Consider the following 11,592-nt stretch of genomic DNA (forward strand, 5'->3'; position numbering starts at 1 on the left):
TGACTTTGTGCCTTGATTCAATAACTCAGATGGGTGATGATGGCATCTATCACTGTGTCACGTGTTGGTGTGGTTTTTGACACTAAGACTGTTTGGTTTGGATCTTTAACTTATTGCAAATTGTGCCCTGTAGGACTTGGTCTAACTGGGATGGTTCCAATAAATCCTCTTTTGCATTGTTTGTAAATGGTGCCTGGCTTTGCTTGTTGCAGCTGAGGTTATGCAGGACTTGGGGAGGTTTTTTTGGCAGCCTTTTTGTGTGGCTTCTTGAAGGCAGGAACCCTTCTTTATGGGAAGGATCCAGGTGTCCTGGTGATGCTTTGATGGCTGAGCTGGTCTGGCTCTGCCTTAAAGCAGGTGACAGAGATGGGAGTGTGGCGGGAGGCTACAGTTAGATAACCAGGCTGGGCCAGCCCAGCCCCCCACCCGGGGCTCTGTGACCTGGTTTTACACCCTGGGTTCCTGCTGCAGTCCATCAGCATGAAAATCCCATGCCGGGGCTTGGACTGGAATCAAGCCGGAGGGAGCTGCGTGGCAGGCGCTCTCTCCTGGAGCATGGGACCATCTGTCACTGCCTGGTGGCTGCCAGCACTGGGCTCCCAAGCTCCATCCTGTGACTGAGGCTCCTGCAGCTTCCTCTGCCCCACGACCCCTCTGTGCCCCAGCACTGAGCTGAGAAATCTGCTTGCACAATGCCAGGGTCCCCAGCTCTGCAGCAGCACAGGGCAGGATGCCACAGTCCTGAGCAGCCCAAGTGGCCACACACCGTTGCACAGGGTGAGGGCTGGCACCACTTAGTCTGCTGCATGCTGGGTATACCCCCTGCCTGCTCTGTCCCTGGGGTCCAAGGCTGAGTGCTGGTGAGCACCAGCCCCCCTCTCCTTTATATAACCACAGCATTAATCCTCCCCCAGCTGGGCTTGGCTCCCTGGCAGGGAATAATCCTGCAGTGCCATCCTCGACCTCTGGTCAGATTAATGGCCATGGGCAGGCAGAGTGGCCCAGCTGCCAGCCCCACTCCCTGCCTGCCCATACCCTTGCATCCCAGGCACGGTGACCTGTGGCACCTCTGGCTCACCTCAAAAGGCCTTTTTGTCCTCCCTGGGGGCTGTATGCGGGCACACCAGTGACAGCAGGGCAACTGAGTGCCCTGTGTGCCAGCTCAGCTGTACCAGGAGCCTCTTGGAGCAATCAGAGCCATGTGTGGTGGCTGTGCCATGGGCACACATCCCTGGGGTCTGTACCCTTGCTGGGTGCTGCAGGCAGAAGACAGGGTGCTGCCAGCCCAGGAAGGGAGGATAGGGTAAAATCCAGCCCCACCACCAGGTGCACCCCTTGCCCTGGTCACCCCTCCCTGAAAACCACAGGAGCCACAGTGTTCCCCTACGGGGGCTTTATTGTCTTGTGCTTGGGGGGTGGGAGGAGGCAGGGACCCAGCACCAGGCCGGCTGGGTGCAGGGTCCCTGAGGGTGAGGTGGGTGGGGGGATGTGAGCTGGGGCTGCTTGGGGACCAGCTCGGCCCTGACAGCTTGCCAGGGGGGCATATGGCTTCTCTCCTTCAGTGCTACTGCCGGCAGGGCCGGGGTGTGCTGGGGGGACTGTGACTGAGCCCAAGGGGTCTCCCGTGCTGGCAGGAGTCCAGGGCCCTCAGCTCTCCTCTTCGGGGACAGGGGCTGCTGCTGGGCTCTTGCTCCTCTCCTCAGTGTCACCCGCGGGCAGGAGCAGTGCTGGGCTGGGGCTGGAGTGCCGCTGCTTGCGCATAAAGGGGAAAACCCTGTGGGCAGAGTGGGGTCAGCGCTGGTGGGGACCACACCACCACCCCGGTCGGCATCCCCTGCTCTCACCGCTGCTTCTTGGTCTCTGGAGGGATGATGGCCTCGGCCAGGAGGTTCTTGTAGAGGTCTGACTTGAGGAACCGTGGGTAGGAGTCCTAGGAGAGCAGAGGCATCAGGCTCCTGCCCAAACCTGCCCTGCACAGCCCAGCCCGGCCCAGCTCTGCTTTCCCCTACCTTCTTCATCAGCATGTAGATGTGCATCTGGGCATCATCCATCACGTAGCGATGGGGAGTCTTGATGCCTTCCAGTGTCCTCTCCATGGTCTTGCTGTCAATGTTCACCCAGCGCGTGGCCCCAGGAGCCAGGAACTGCCTGGGGAGTCAGCTGCTGGTGAGCATCCAGTTCCTCAGCAGCATGTAGCACCATGGTGGCTTGGTCCCCACCAAACCCCAACCCCTCACCACGTTAGCACTCACTGGTAGATAGAGTCCACAATCTCATCGATGCGAGACTGCTCCCCATAGCGCAGCTCCTCACATGCCTCCCAGAAGCTCAGGTTCTCAGCTGGGGAGGGGGGACACAGTGTTGAGGATGGGGTGAGGCCCCCAGGCCATCACTGCTGGCTCACAGCTCAGCCAGCTGAGCCTAAGATGGAGCCAGCTGCTGCAGTGGGTGGTAGGTCCAGGAATGCTGCGACACGGCAGTGGGTCAAGGAGTGCAAGGATGTGCTAGTGGGTCAAGGGCTGCCAGGATTGGTTGGTCGAGGGGTCCTGGGATGTCATGGTAGCTTTGAGGTTGCCAGGATGGGGCAGTGGGTTTGGTGTTGCCAGGACGGCACAATGGATTAGGTGGTACTGGGCCATGGGGGTGGGTCTGGGGGTGCTGGGCCAGGGTAGTGAGTTGGGGGCACCAGGAGGTGACTGTGGGTGTGGGGGTGCTGGGATGGAGCAGTGGGTGAGGGGATGCAGAGCTGGGACTGCTCACCGCTGAACTCCTTCTTGAGGAATTCAAGGAGCTGCGCCCGGCCCAGAGGGTCCATGAGGAGCTCGCTGAAGTTGAAGCCCCAGCGCTCCACACGCAGCTTCGTGGGGGTTGGCACCCTGAGGGCAACACTGCTGTTGGGGTGGGCAGTGGGCAGCTTTCCCGTGGGGTGGGGTGCTGGTGGGGGAGGATGAGTGCTTACGTGGGGGCATTCATGGCCCAGTACGTGGTGTCATCTGTAATCCAGGGGTTGCTGGGCAGGCAGCCAGACATGATGGGGTCATGAGGCACGTACTGCTCATTGAACTTGATGTACCTGCCAGGAGCGGCAGCTGGGGCTGGCCAGGGCCACCAGCTCACCACCACCACCAGCTCACCACTGCCACCAGCCCCAGCAGCCATGGGGACATGGTGGGAGGATGGTGGGGGGTGCTCAGCATCTGCTCCCCATCAAGGGTGATGGCAGCATGGGTGATGCCATGCCAGCGGCTGGCTGCAGGGGCGCAGGTGCCCCCACGCCCCAACAGAGATCCTTCCCACAGCCAGGGCAGCCACTGGCCACTCACCCCTCGAGGCAGATGGAGGACTTCACTCTGGTCCTGGCCATGGCCTTCCTGCAGTACTCGATCTGGGGCCGCACACAGGGCAGGCATCAAGGGTGCCCGGCAGCCCCTGTCCCCAGAAGCCACCCCCAGTCCCCAGCCCACTCACCTCCCGCTTGTAGTAATCCATGTTCTTGGTCTGCAAGAGATGCACAGAGTCGGGTCAGGACACGGTAGGGCCAGGGCATCATGCCCACCAGCCCTGCCATTGCCACCTTGGGCAGGGACCCAAGCATCCAGTACCCCTCCTTGCCCTGGCACCCTGTGACCATGCCTGTGGTCTCCGGCCCATCCCCACCCACTTCTAGCTCAGCCGTCACAGCCCAGGGCAGAAGCCTGGTATTGACCCCCCCGACCCCAGCATGGCAACAGCCCCAGGTTAGTGACACTTACGTGGGCAGAGGACATGGAACATGGTGCAGAGAAGAGAAAGCAGGTAGTTAGTGAGGAGAGCCTGGGGCAGGGGGCACCAGGGCAGTGTTAGTGGGATCATGACACAGGGAAGGGCCCAACATAGGGTTCCCACAGGGATTAGGGTGCTGGCACAGAGAGGTGGCAGGAGCATGGGTGACACATGTGGACTGCCCAGCTCAGCTGGGACACACAGATGTTAGCAGAGATGGGCTTCGCTCCAATGTGGGCATGGCCTAGTGGGGGATGGCCAGGCACCCACTGGGGCAGCTGGGCACACACAGGTGGCTGTATCCTGTGCCCACTGGCAGCCCCAGGGGTGCCTGTGCCCCCGCTTACCAGCTGGACACGGGTGGTGTGACTGTTCCTGCGCTCGGGACCCTGCTCCAGCACATTGGGGGCTCCTGGCTGCAATAAGAATCATGCTGGGGGCTGATGGGACCCTCTGGGCCTGCGCTGTGCCAAGTGCCAGGCCTGTGCCCAGGGCTGCACCCACGAGCCCAGCACCCCTCACTCCCTCAGCCCATCCTCACCGGGGGCCGGTTGACGAGCCAGTAGGCCTGCTCCTGGCAGTCGATGACGATGCGGTCGCCCTTCCTCCGCTGTTTGGCTGCCCTGCCCATGCAAAGGCAGTGGGGAGGTGCTGGCACCCTGCCTTCCCTGGCACCTGAGGGTGCTCCATCCCCAGTGGGGTGCAGCAGGGCCATGCCCACACTCACCGGAGCTGCTCTCGTGCCTGCATCACCACGAAGTCCCATGTGTGGTTGATCCGCTTGTGCAGGAGGTTGTAGTTGTCCTAGAGAGCAGCAGCAGCCGCGTCACCCAGGTGGGCACAGCATGCCAGCTGTCCTCTTGTCTGGCTCAGGGTGCCATTGCTGCCCCTGCACCCCCATGGGTGAGCTGAGACCCTCCAGCTCATCACAGGCATGGGGAGGGCACCACTCACCTTCTCGTGCTCAATTAGGTCACCCTGCTTGCGGATGTTTTTCTTGGCCAGGTAAATGGCTGCAAGAGGAGTGGTGGCATCTCAAGGTGGGTCAGGAAGGGGCTGCAGCCCTTGCTGGTGCCAGTGGCACAGTGGCACCTACCATAATCTAGCTCTGTGGCTGGCCATTTGGTGCTGGTCCAGAAATAGGGGGTCTGTGGGGGAAAGAGGTGAGGCACACACCATGTGGTGCCACAGTGCCAAGCCAGGGGAGCACCAAGCCCAGAGCAGTGCCCATGCCACGGGTGGAGTGTACCTGGAAGCGGTAGGGTGAGTCATCTGCCCGCAGCACCAGGCTGCGGGGGTCTCTGAGGGGGTAGATGTAGCCATGCTTCACAATCAGGTTTCCAAGGTGCAGCGACTCTGGGGGGAGCAGCAGCAGGGGGCGGTATGGTGGCTTAGCAGCCCCGGCTGCCCCCCCAGTGACAACTGCCCGTGCCAGGGCACTCACCCTCCTCGGAGATGCCGTACTTCTGGATGAGCCACTCCACGATGTCATTCCCTGGGGACCGAGAAAGCATTAGCTGGGGTTCCTCCAGACTGGGTACAGGGAGGTGCAGAGGCTGGGCATCCTGGCACGGCATGGTGGGGTCACGCAGGGTGATGAGGGCCCTGCCAAGGACATGCTGGGCTGCCTGCCCTGGCGAGTGCCCGCCCTGCTCAGCCGATGCATAATTGATCCCAGCTGCAGTGCTGAACACCCGCGAGTGCGGGGAGGCAAGCAGCATGGGGTGCCACAGGGCTGGGTGCAGTGCTAGGGCCACCCAGAGAGCACCCACCAACCTCTTCCACTCCACCTCAGGGACCCACCTGTCATGGCATGGGGGATGACAGTGATGAGCAGGCGCTGGTTCCTCATCTTGATGCCCATGTCGGGGTCCTGCATGCTGACGATCATTCTCTCCATCTGCCAGGCAATGCCCACCATACTCAGCCCCCTCATCTGGGCACGCCAGGCCTGGGCATGGCATGGCTCCCCCCACCCCAACCCAGGGGACCCTGTGATCAACCTGGGGACAGCTTGGCACCCCGCAGCTGGACCTGGGGCACTCTGTGCCCAGCTCAGGGATAGCCTATCTTCCCTTGCCCAGACCCAAGGCAGCCTGTGCCCAGCCCAGGGAAACCCTGACTTCCCTTGCCCCAGCCCAGGGTACTCTGTGCTAGTTTCAGGCACAGCCTGGCACCCTCAGCCAGACACAGGGAACCCTATGCCCAGCTTAGACACAACGTGGCACCCCCCACCCCAACGCAGGGCACCCTGTGCTCAGCCCGGGCACAGCCTGGCACCCCGTAGCCGTACCTCATCACCCTGTGCCTGGAGCAGGGCCAGCCAGGCATCCTGCAGCCCGATCTGGGGCACCCAGCCGCCGGGCATTCCTGGGTCATCTTTGGCGCTGGAGCGGCAGCCTGGGCCGGAGGGCACGGGTTGACCCCGCAGCTCCGGAGCACTGCCCGTGGGTGTCCCAGCGGAGCGGTGCCGGGGTAGTGCCGCTGTCACTCCGGGCACTGTGTGCTGCCGGTGCCCGGCGATCCCGACGCCCGTGCCCCCGGTGGTGCCCAGTGCCCGATGCCTGCATTGCCCAGTGCAGTGCCTGTGCCTGGTCCCACAGTCCCAGTGCCTGGCTCCCGGTCCCCAGAGGGCTAGTGCCCAGTCTCCACAGCCTCAGTGTCCCGTCCCCGGTCCCTGCAGTCCCAGTGTCCGGTCCCCGCGGTCCCCAGGGTATCGGTGCCCGTCGTCCGGGCCGCCTCTGTTGCCCACAGCGCCCGGTCCCGGCGCGGTGCCAGCCGTTCGTGGGCCGGTCCTGGCTCACCTTACGCAGACAGGGCATCTGGAGGCGCGGGAACCGGCCGCGGGGGCCGCCGATGGTCATCGCCGGAGCGCGCCCCGAGCGGCGCCGCTCATCCCGGCCCCGCCCGGCCCCGCCCGGCCCCGTCCCGGGCCCCGCCCCCGGCCTCGCCCCGCCCTGCGCCGGGCACCACCGAGTCTCGACCCCGGAACCCGGCACCGGCCCTCGCCCTGCCCGCTGGGCTGCACTGACCGAGTTACTCCGACCCCGCACCGCTCGGGACCGTGGCTGTGCACCGGGCCGGGAAAGCGTAGGGCTGGCCCCGGGGAGAACCAGTGGCTGCCCGGTGTAGGCACAAGGGGGAACCACTGTAGCTGTTGCAGCGGCTGAGCGGGCAGTGTGCGGGCAGGGTGCGGGCAGTGCATTGAGGGTACCGGCAGGGTTCTTGAGGGCTTGTGGGCAGCGTGGGCAAAGTGCTGGCAGGATGTGGGCAAGCAGCACACAGGGTGTGGGCAGTGCGGACCGGGCGCGGGCAGGGTGCGAGCAGCGTGTAGGTACTGCAGGGTGAAGTGCGGGCAGTGCATTGGGGTTACAGGCCGGGTGCGGACATCACGGGCAGGGTACAGGCAGGGTACGGGCAGGTTGCGGTCAGCGTGTGGGTAGCGCATTCAGGGTGCGAGCAGTGCAGGGTGAAGTGCGGGCATTACGTTGGGGGTTACAGGCAGGGAGCGGGCAGTGCGCGGGCAGCGCGGGGCGGGCACGCACGGCCGATGAGCTCACTGCAGTCTCGCCGCCCATGAGCGGCGGGGCTGGAGCCGCCCGGCGCCGAGGGGCGGGGGCGGGCGGGGGCGGGCAACGGAGCCGCCGCGTCTGCGGGAGCCGCCGCCGCCGCCGCCCCGCCGGGCAGCGCCGGGGAGCGCAGCGGGGGAGTAGCGGGACTGGGGCAGGAGCGGAGCAGCCGGCATCGGCGAGCTCGGCGGCAGCGGGCGAGAGGAGCACGGCCGCTGGCCCCAGAGGAGCCGCCGACACCGGCAGAGCCGCGCCCCGGCCCCGGTAGCGGCCGCCCCGCCCGGCCCCGGGGACGCTGGGCCGGCGCAGCCATGCTCGGCCTGGATGTGTGCGAGGCCGGCGGGCAGCTGCTGGAGCTGCTCTGGCTGGCGCTGTGCTACCGAGGTGAGTAGCGGTGAGAGGGTATCGCCGGGGTGCCCCGGGAGAGGGGGGAGCATCGCCCTGGGTCTCCAACAGGTGAGCGGCACCCCGGGCACCCAGGGCGTTCGTGAGCGAGTGTTGCCCCAGGCCCCGGGGGACAGAGCATAGCGTGGGGTAGGGGAAGCCCTCCCAGCCGCCCCTGCCACGGGGTGGCTTATTCTGTGGCACCCAGCACGTGTCACCCTGTCCTGTCACCCTTGTGGGGCTGGGAGAGCCCCTGGATAGATGCATCCCTGAGCTTGGAGCCAGCGTGGCTGGGTGCCACACACTGCCAGGGTTGCAGGGGCCTTTGCCAGGGTGCACCCAGGGGTGCAGCAAGGCCACCGCTCTGTGCCCTGGTCACCACTGCTACCCTGGGGATCCACACAGCTGGCCCTGTGGCCCCTACCCCAGACTGTGCCCCCTGTGTGTCCTCAGGGATGGGGTTTCCAAGGGCTTTGAGGAGCTCAGGACTTGGAGTCAGAAGGGTGATGGATATGGGGGGACAAAGCAGCAGTCAAGGCAGAGACAGGGGCTGTGGAGACATCACCCACCCTTGTGCCCCCCACTGCCTGGTACCCACAAGATCCACCATTTGCCTCAGAGCTGCTTTTTGATCTCTGCAGCCACTGGCAGTTTGGGTTTAGGGTGGTAGATGGGGCTGGTGGCTACCCAGCAGGATTGAAGGGGGCTGTGGGGTGGTGACAAGGACCTCTCTGGGTGACAGGATGCAAAAGGCACGTGGGCCATGGTGGGCTGCAAACACCCCCTCCAGACTGTGCATACCACACAGGCACCAGCTTGCCTTGCTCCGTGACTGGCGTGGAAATGCAGCTGGTGGCAACGCCTCAGGTCTCAGATGTGCCACTAGGCCCTGGTGACACAGAGCCTGGTGGTGTCCCCACAGCCCCAAGAAGGGGGACAACTCAGTTGCCCATGGGGTATTGCCCACGGGGTATTGCCCACACCTATCCATGGCATCTGCCAGCTCAACCACTGCCAGCCCACCAGTGCCTGCCTGTCAGGGGGTGGGGGTGTCCCCTGGGTGTCCCCAGGACTGCCACTGCCTGTCCCCTGCAGACATCATGGCTGACAAGGAGGGGGTGACGCTGTCGTTGGAGGAGGAGGAGGATGCCGACGTGGCCCTGGCGTATAAGACACCGGAGAAGAAGAGCCTGCAGGAGATCCAGGAACTGGACCCGGGTGATGAGAGCCTGCGGAAGTACAAGCAGGCTCTGCTGGGTGCCATTCCTGCTGTCCTGGGTAAGGCTGGGGGCTGCCTGCCAGGCTTGGCATCCACCCCAGCACCCTGGCACCCCAGCACCCTGGTAACATTGGGGTGCAGGTGATGCAGCCTCTGTGGGTGCAGGGAGCTCAGGCTTCCCCAGCACTGCAGAGCATCCCCAGCAGGGAGGACACATCCTAGCTGGCATTCCCTGTGGGTGCTGCCCGTGCCTCCCACCTGTGTGGGGACCCTGGCATCCCCCTGAGAGGGTGATGGCTGCCTGGGGACCCCGGTTGCCATGGATATGGGATCACCACTGCAGTTTCCATAGGAACAGCTACAAGGGACCGGGAAATTCATTGGGATGACAGACAAAGTGAACAGCTGCAGGGCCCGTGGTGGCATGACTCTGGGTGCCCAGACAGTGCCCCCTCTTCCACAGCAGCCACCCCAACCTGGTGCTGCCCTTGGTACCTGCAGTGCCTGAGCTGGGGAGGGGAGCTCCATGGGTCCAGCACCCTAGTGGGTGCAGGGAGCTTGGGGGGGGATGTGCCAGCTGGTGAGATGCGTGCAAGCCAGAGGGGTGCCTGATGGTGGGTGTGCAGCCTAGGGGGAAAATGTGCAGGTTGGTGGGGTGCAGGCTGCTGAGGGAGTGTAGGTTGGGCTGGATGTCTTTGCTTGCATGTGCTGCCTCCTCCTCCCCACCGACCCTGAGCTGCTCCTGAGCCAGGGATCATCTCACCTCAACCCCAGGAGGTAGCTGTGGCTGGGGCCATTGAACGTGGTCCTACCCCAAAGGTGTTGATGCCAGTGCTAGGGCTGACCTGAGATGCCTCCTGCCTGGACCACCCAGCACACTCTGGCTCGTAAGAGCCCCTCTCTGGATATTGTGACCCATTGTATCATTACAGGTGGCATGGGCAGCCCCCTCCAGCTGTGCTGGGATGGAGGTGCCAGTTCCAAGGGGCTGGACACGGGTGGGTTAAGTTTGTGCCCTGCCACTTGTTCCTAGATGCCAGCATTCCCAACGTGCAAGTGACAAAGCTCACCCTGATGTGTGAGCAGGCTCCTGGACCCATCACCATGGACCTTACAGGTGAGTGGTGAGGGTACCTGTGGGAGGAGGAGGACGAGGAGAAGGGTGCTGGGCTGATGGGCCATTTCCCTGTGCAGGAGACCTGGAGGTGCTCCAGGGCCAGGCCTTTGTGCTGAAGGAGGGAGTGGACTACAGGGTGAAGGTGTCCTTCAGGGTGAGTTGGGTGCGTGGTGCCCTGTCCCCATTGGCTGGGCATGGCCCTGCTGCTCTCATACCTTGGAGTCCCTGCCCCTAGAGGTCTCTGCTCCCCATGGGTCCCTTTTCCCACATGTCCCTGACTTACCTATCAGTCTCTGCTGCCCCAGGCTCCCTGCCAGCTTGAGATGTCTGCTCTCTGCCCCTTGTTCCTGGGGTCTGTGCCCCTTTTAAGGGCCCCCCTGCTCAGCCCGATGTCCCTGACCACTCGGGTCCCTGTTCTCCTGTGTCCTTTCCACCCTGGAAAGCCTTACTGTCCCCAGCATCACCAGGGTGATGCCATCCATGGTCCTTGCCCCTTTTGAGGGCTTCTGCCACCTCAAGGTCCATGCCTCTTTCAGAGGTCCCAGCCCTGCCTGGTTTCTGTCTTTCTCAGAAGTCCCTGGAGGTCTCTGCCCCTCTTGGGCAGGTGTGTGGTGTTCCTACCGTTTTGGAGTCCTTGCCCCTTTTGGGGGTTCCTGCAGCCCTTGATGCTGCCCAGCCCTTACCAAGAAGCTCAATCTCCTGGGTGGGTTCAGGAAAGGGCTTTAGTTGTGGGTGCCACTCCAAGGCCAGACATCCTCAGGGCAGCAGTGGTGGCACCATGCTGCTGGACATCTACCCATGCCCCCCCTGCCTTCTGCCCACAGGTGAACAGGGAGATTGTCTGTGGGCTGCGGTGCCTGCACCTCACCTACCGCCGGGGCCGGCCTGGTGAGTGGGGTTGGGGTGCGGGGAGTGTGGTGGTGGCATCCATGCCACCCTGGTCTCACTCAGCCAGCCCTCCTCTCCCCTTCTCTCCCAGTGGACCGTGACATCTTCATGGTGGGCAGCTATGCGCCGCGGGCTGAGGAGTATGAGGTGGTGACGCCGGCGGAGGAGGCACCGCGGGGCTGGCTGGCACGGGGCAGCTACCGCGTGCGCTCCCTTGTCACCGATGATGACAAGACAGAGCACCTCTCCTGGGAGTGGGGCCTCTGCATAAAGAAGGCCTGGGAGGACTGACCCCCCACCTCACCCCTGTTCCTCCCTGCCGGCTCGGGGCCACGGTGTCTGCCAGCCTGGGGGACTCCTCGCTGGCACCGCTGCGCTTGCCTGGGTTGCGTGGGGGGCTGTGGGGATTCCTTGGTGAGCGGGTGCCCGCGGCTGTGGTCTTTGCAACCAAAGTTATTTTTAATTGCTGTTTTTTTTTAACTACTGATGCCCGCCTGCTCTTTGCGACGTCCCCATCGCTGGGGCCGCGGCCATGACCCTGCCATGGTGGCACCGTGCCCGCCTACCCGCCCAGTCGCAGGCTGTGCTCTTCCATCGCCATTAAATCCTACAGACTGGTCTCTTACTGTTTGTCTGTGTCCCCATCGCCTCTA

At 63.8% G+C, this 11,592-nt stretch overlaps 2 protein-coding genes across 3 annotated transcripts; one reads left to right on the forward strand and one right to left on the reverse strand.

The window, feature by feature from the left end:
• Positions 1–1,647: 1,647 nt before the first annotated feature.
• RGS11 (regulator of G protein signaling 11) lies at positions 1,648–5,662 on the reverse strand. The gene is made up of 16 exons (XM_054391066.1): positions 5,566–5,662; positions 5,207–5,257; positions 5,012–5,118; positions 4,859–4,910; positions 4,717–4,775; positions 4,490–4,566; positions 4,304–4,385; positions 4,110–4,178; positions 3,469–3,498; positions 3,324–3,385; positions 2,960–3,073; positions 2,761–2,876; positions 2,253–2,340; positions 2,010–2,148; positions 1,848–1,930; positions 1,648–1,774 (listed from the first exon to the last, which is right to left on the reverse strand). Exons 1-16 carry the CDS (start codon positions 5,660–5,662, stop codon positions 1,648–1,650), a joined length of 1,353 nt encoding a protein of 450 aa, XP_054247041.1.
• Positions 5,663–7,642: 1,980 nt separating this feature from the next.
• On the forward strand, positions 7,643–11,230 carry ARHGDIG (Rho GDP dissociation inhibitor gamma). Of its 2 annotated transcripts, XM_054391108.1 has the most exons (6): positions 7,643–7,715; positions 8,811–8,993; positions 9,968–10,051; positions 10,129–10,205; positions 10,876–10,939; positions 11,031–11,230. In XM_054391108.1, the coding sequence occupies exons 1-6, from the start codon at positions 7,643–7,645 to the stop codon at positions 11,228–11,230; spliced, it is 681 nt and encodes a 226-aa protein (XP_054247083.1). The 2 variants fall into 2 exon arrangements, with proteins under 2 accessions (XP_054247083.1, XP_054247084.1); XM_054391109.1 differs by lacking the exon at positions 7,643–7,715 and having other exon boundaries at positions 8,816–8,993; positions 10,876–10,931; positions 11,155–11,230.
• The last annotated feature ends 362 nt before the right edge of the window (positions 11,231–11,592 follow it).

This window comes from Indicator indicator, chromosome 22, assembly GCF_027791375.1.
Source record: "Indicator indicator isolate 239-I01 chromosome 22, UM_Iind_1.1, whole genome shotgun sequence".
NCBI classification, from domain to species: domain Eukaryota; kingdom Metazoa; phylum Chordata; class Aves; order Piciformes; family Indicatoridae; genus Indicator; species Indicator indicator.

Bases quoted from the DNA above. Each gene is read 5' to 3' on its own strand.
- RGS11 (XM_054391066.1), bottom strand. From the start codon at position 5,662: ATGGAGAGAATGATCGTCAGCATGCAGGACCCCGACATGGGCATCAAG. The intron at 4,179-4,303 runs GTGAGGATGGGC...TTCTTATTGCAG, and splicing joins GGCTCGTCAACCGGCCCCCG to CCAGGAGCCCCCAATGTGCT. The intron at 3,386-3,468 runs GTGAGTGGGCTG...GTGCGGCCCCAG, and splicing joins TGGATTACTACAAGCGGGAG to ATCGAGTACTGCAGGAAGGC.
- ARHGDIG (XM_054391108.1), top strand. From the start codon at position 7,643: ATGCTCGGCCTGGATGTGTGCGAGGCCGGCGGGCAGCTGCTGGAGCTG. The intron at 10,052-10,128 runs GTGAGTGGTGAG...TTCCCTGTGCAG, and splicing joins CATCACCATGGACCTTACAG to GAGACCTGGAGGTGCTCCAG. The intron at 10,206-10,875 runs GTGAGTTGGGTG...TTCTGCCCACAG, and splicing joins GGGTGAAGGTGTCCTTCAGG to GTGAACAGGGAGATTGTCTG.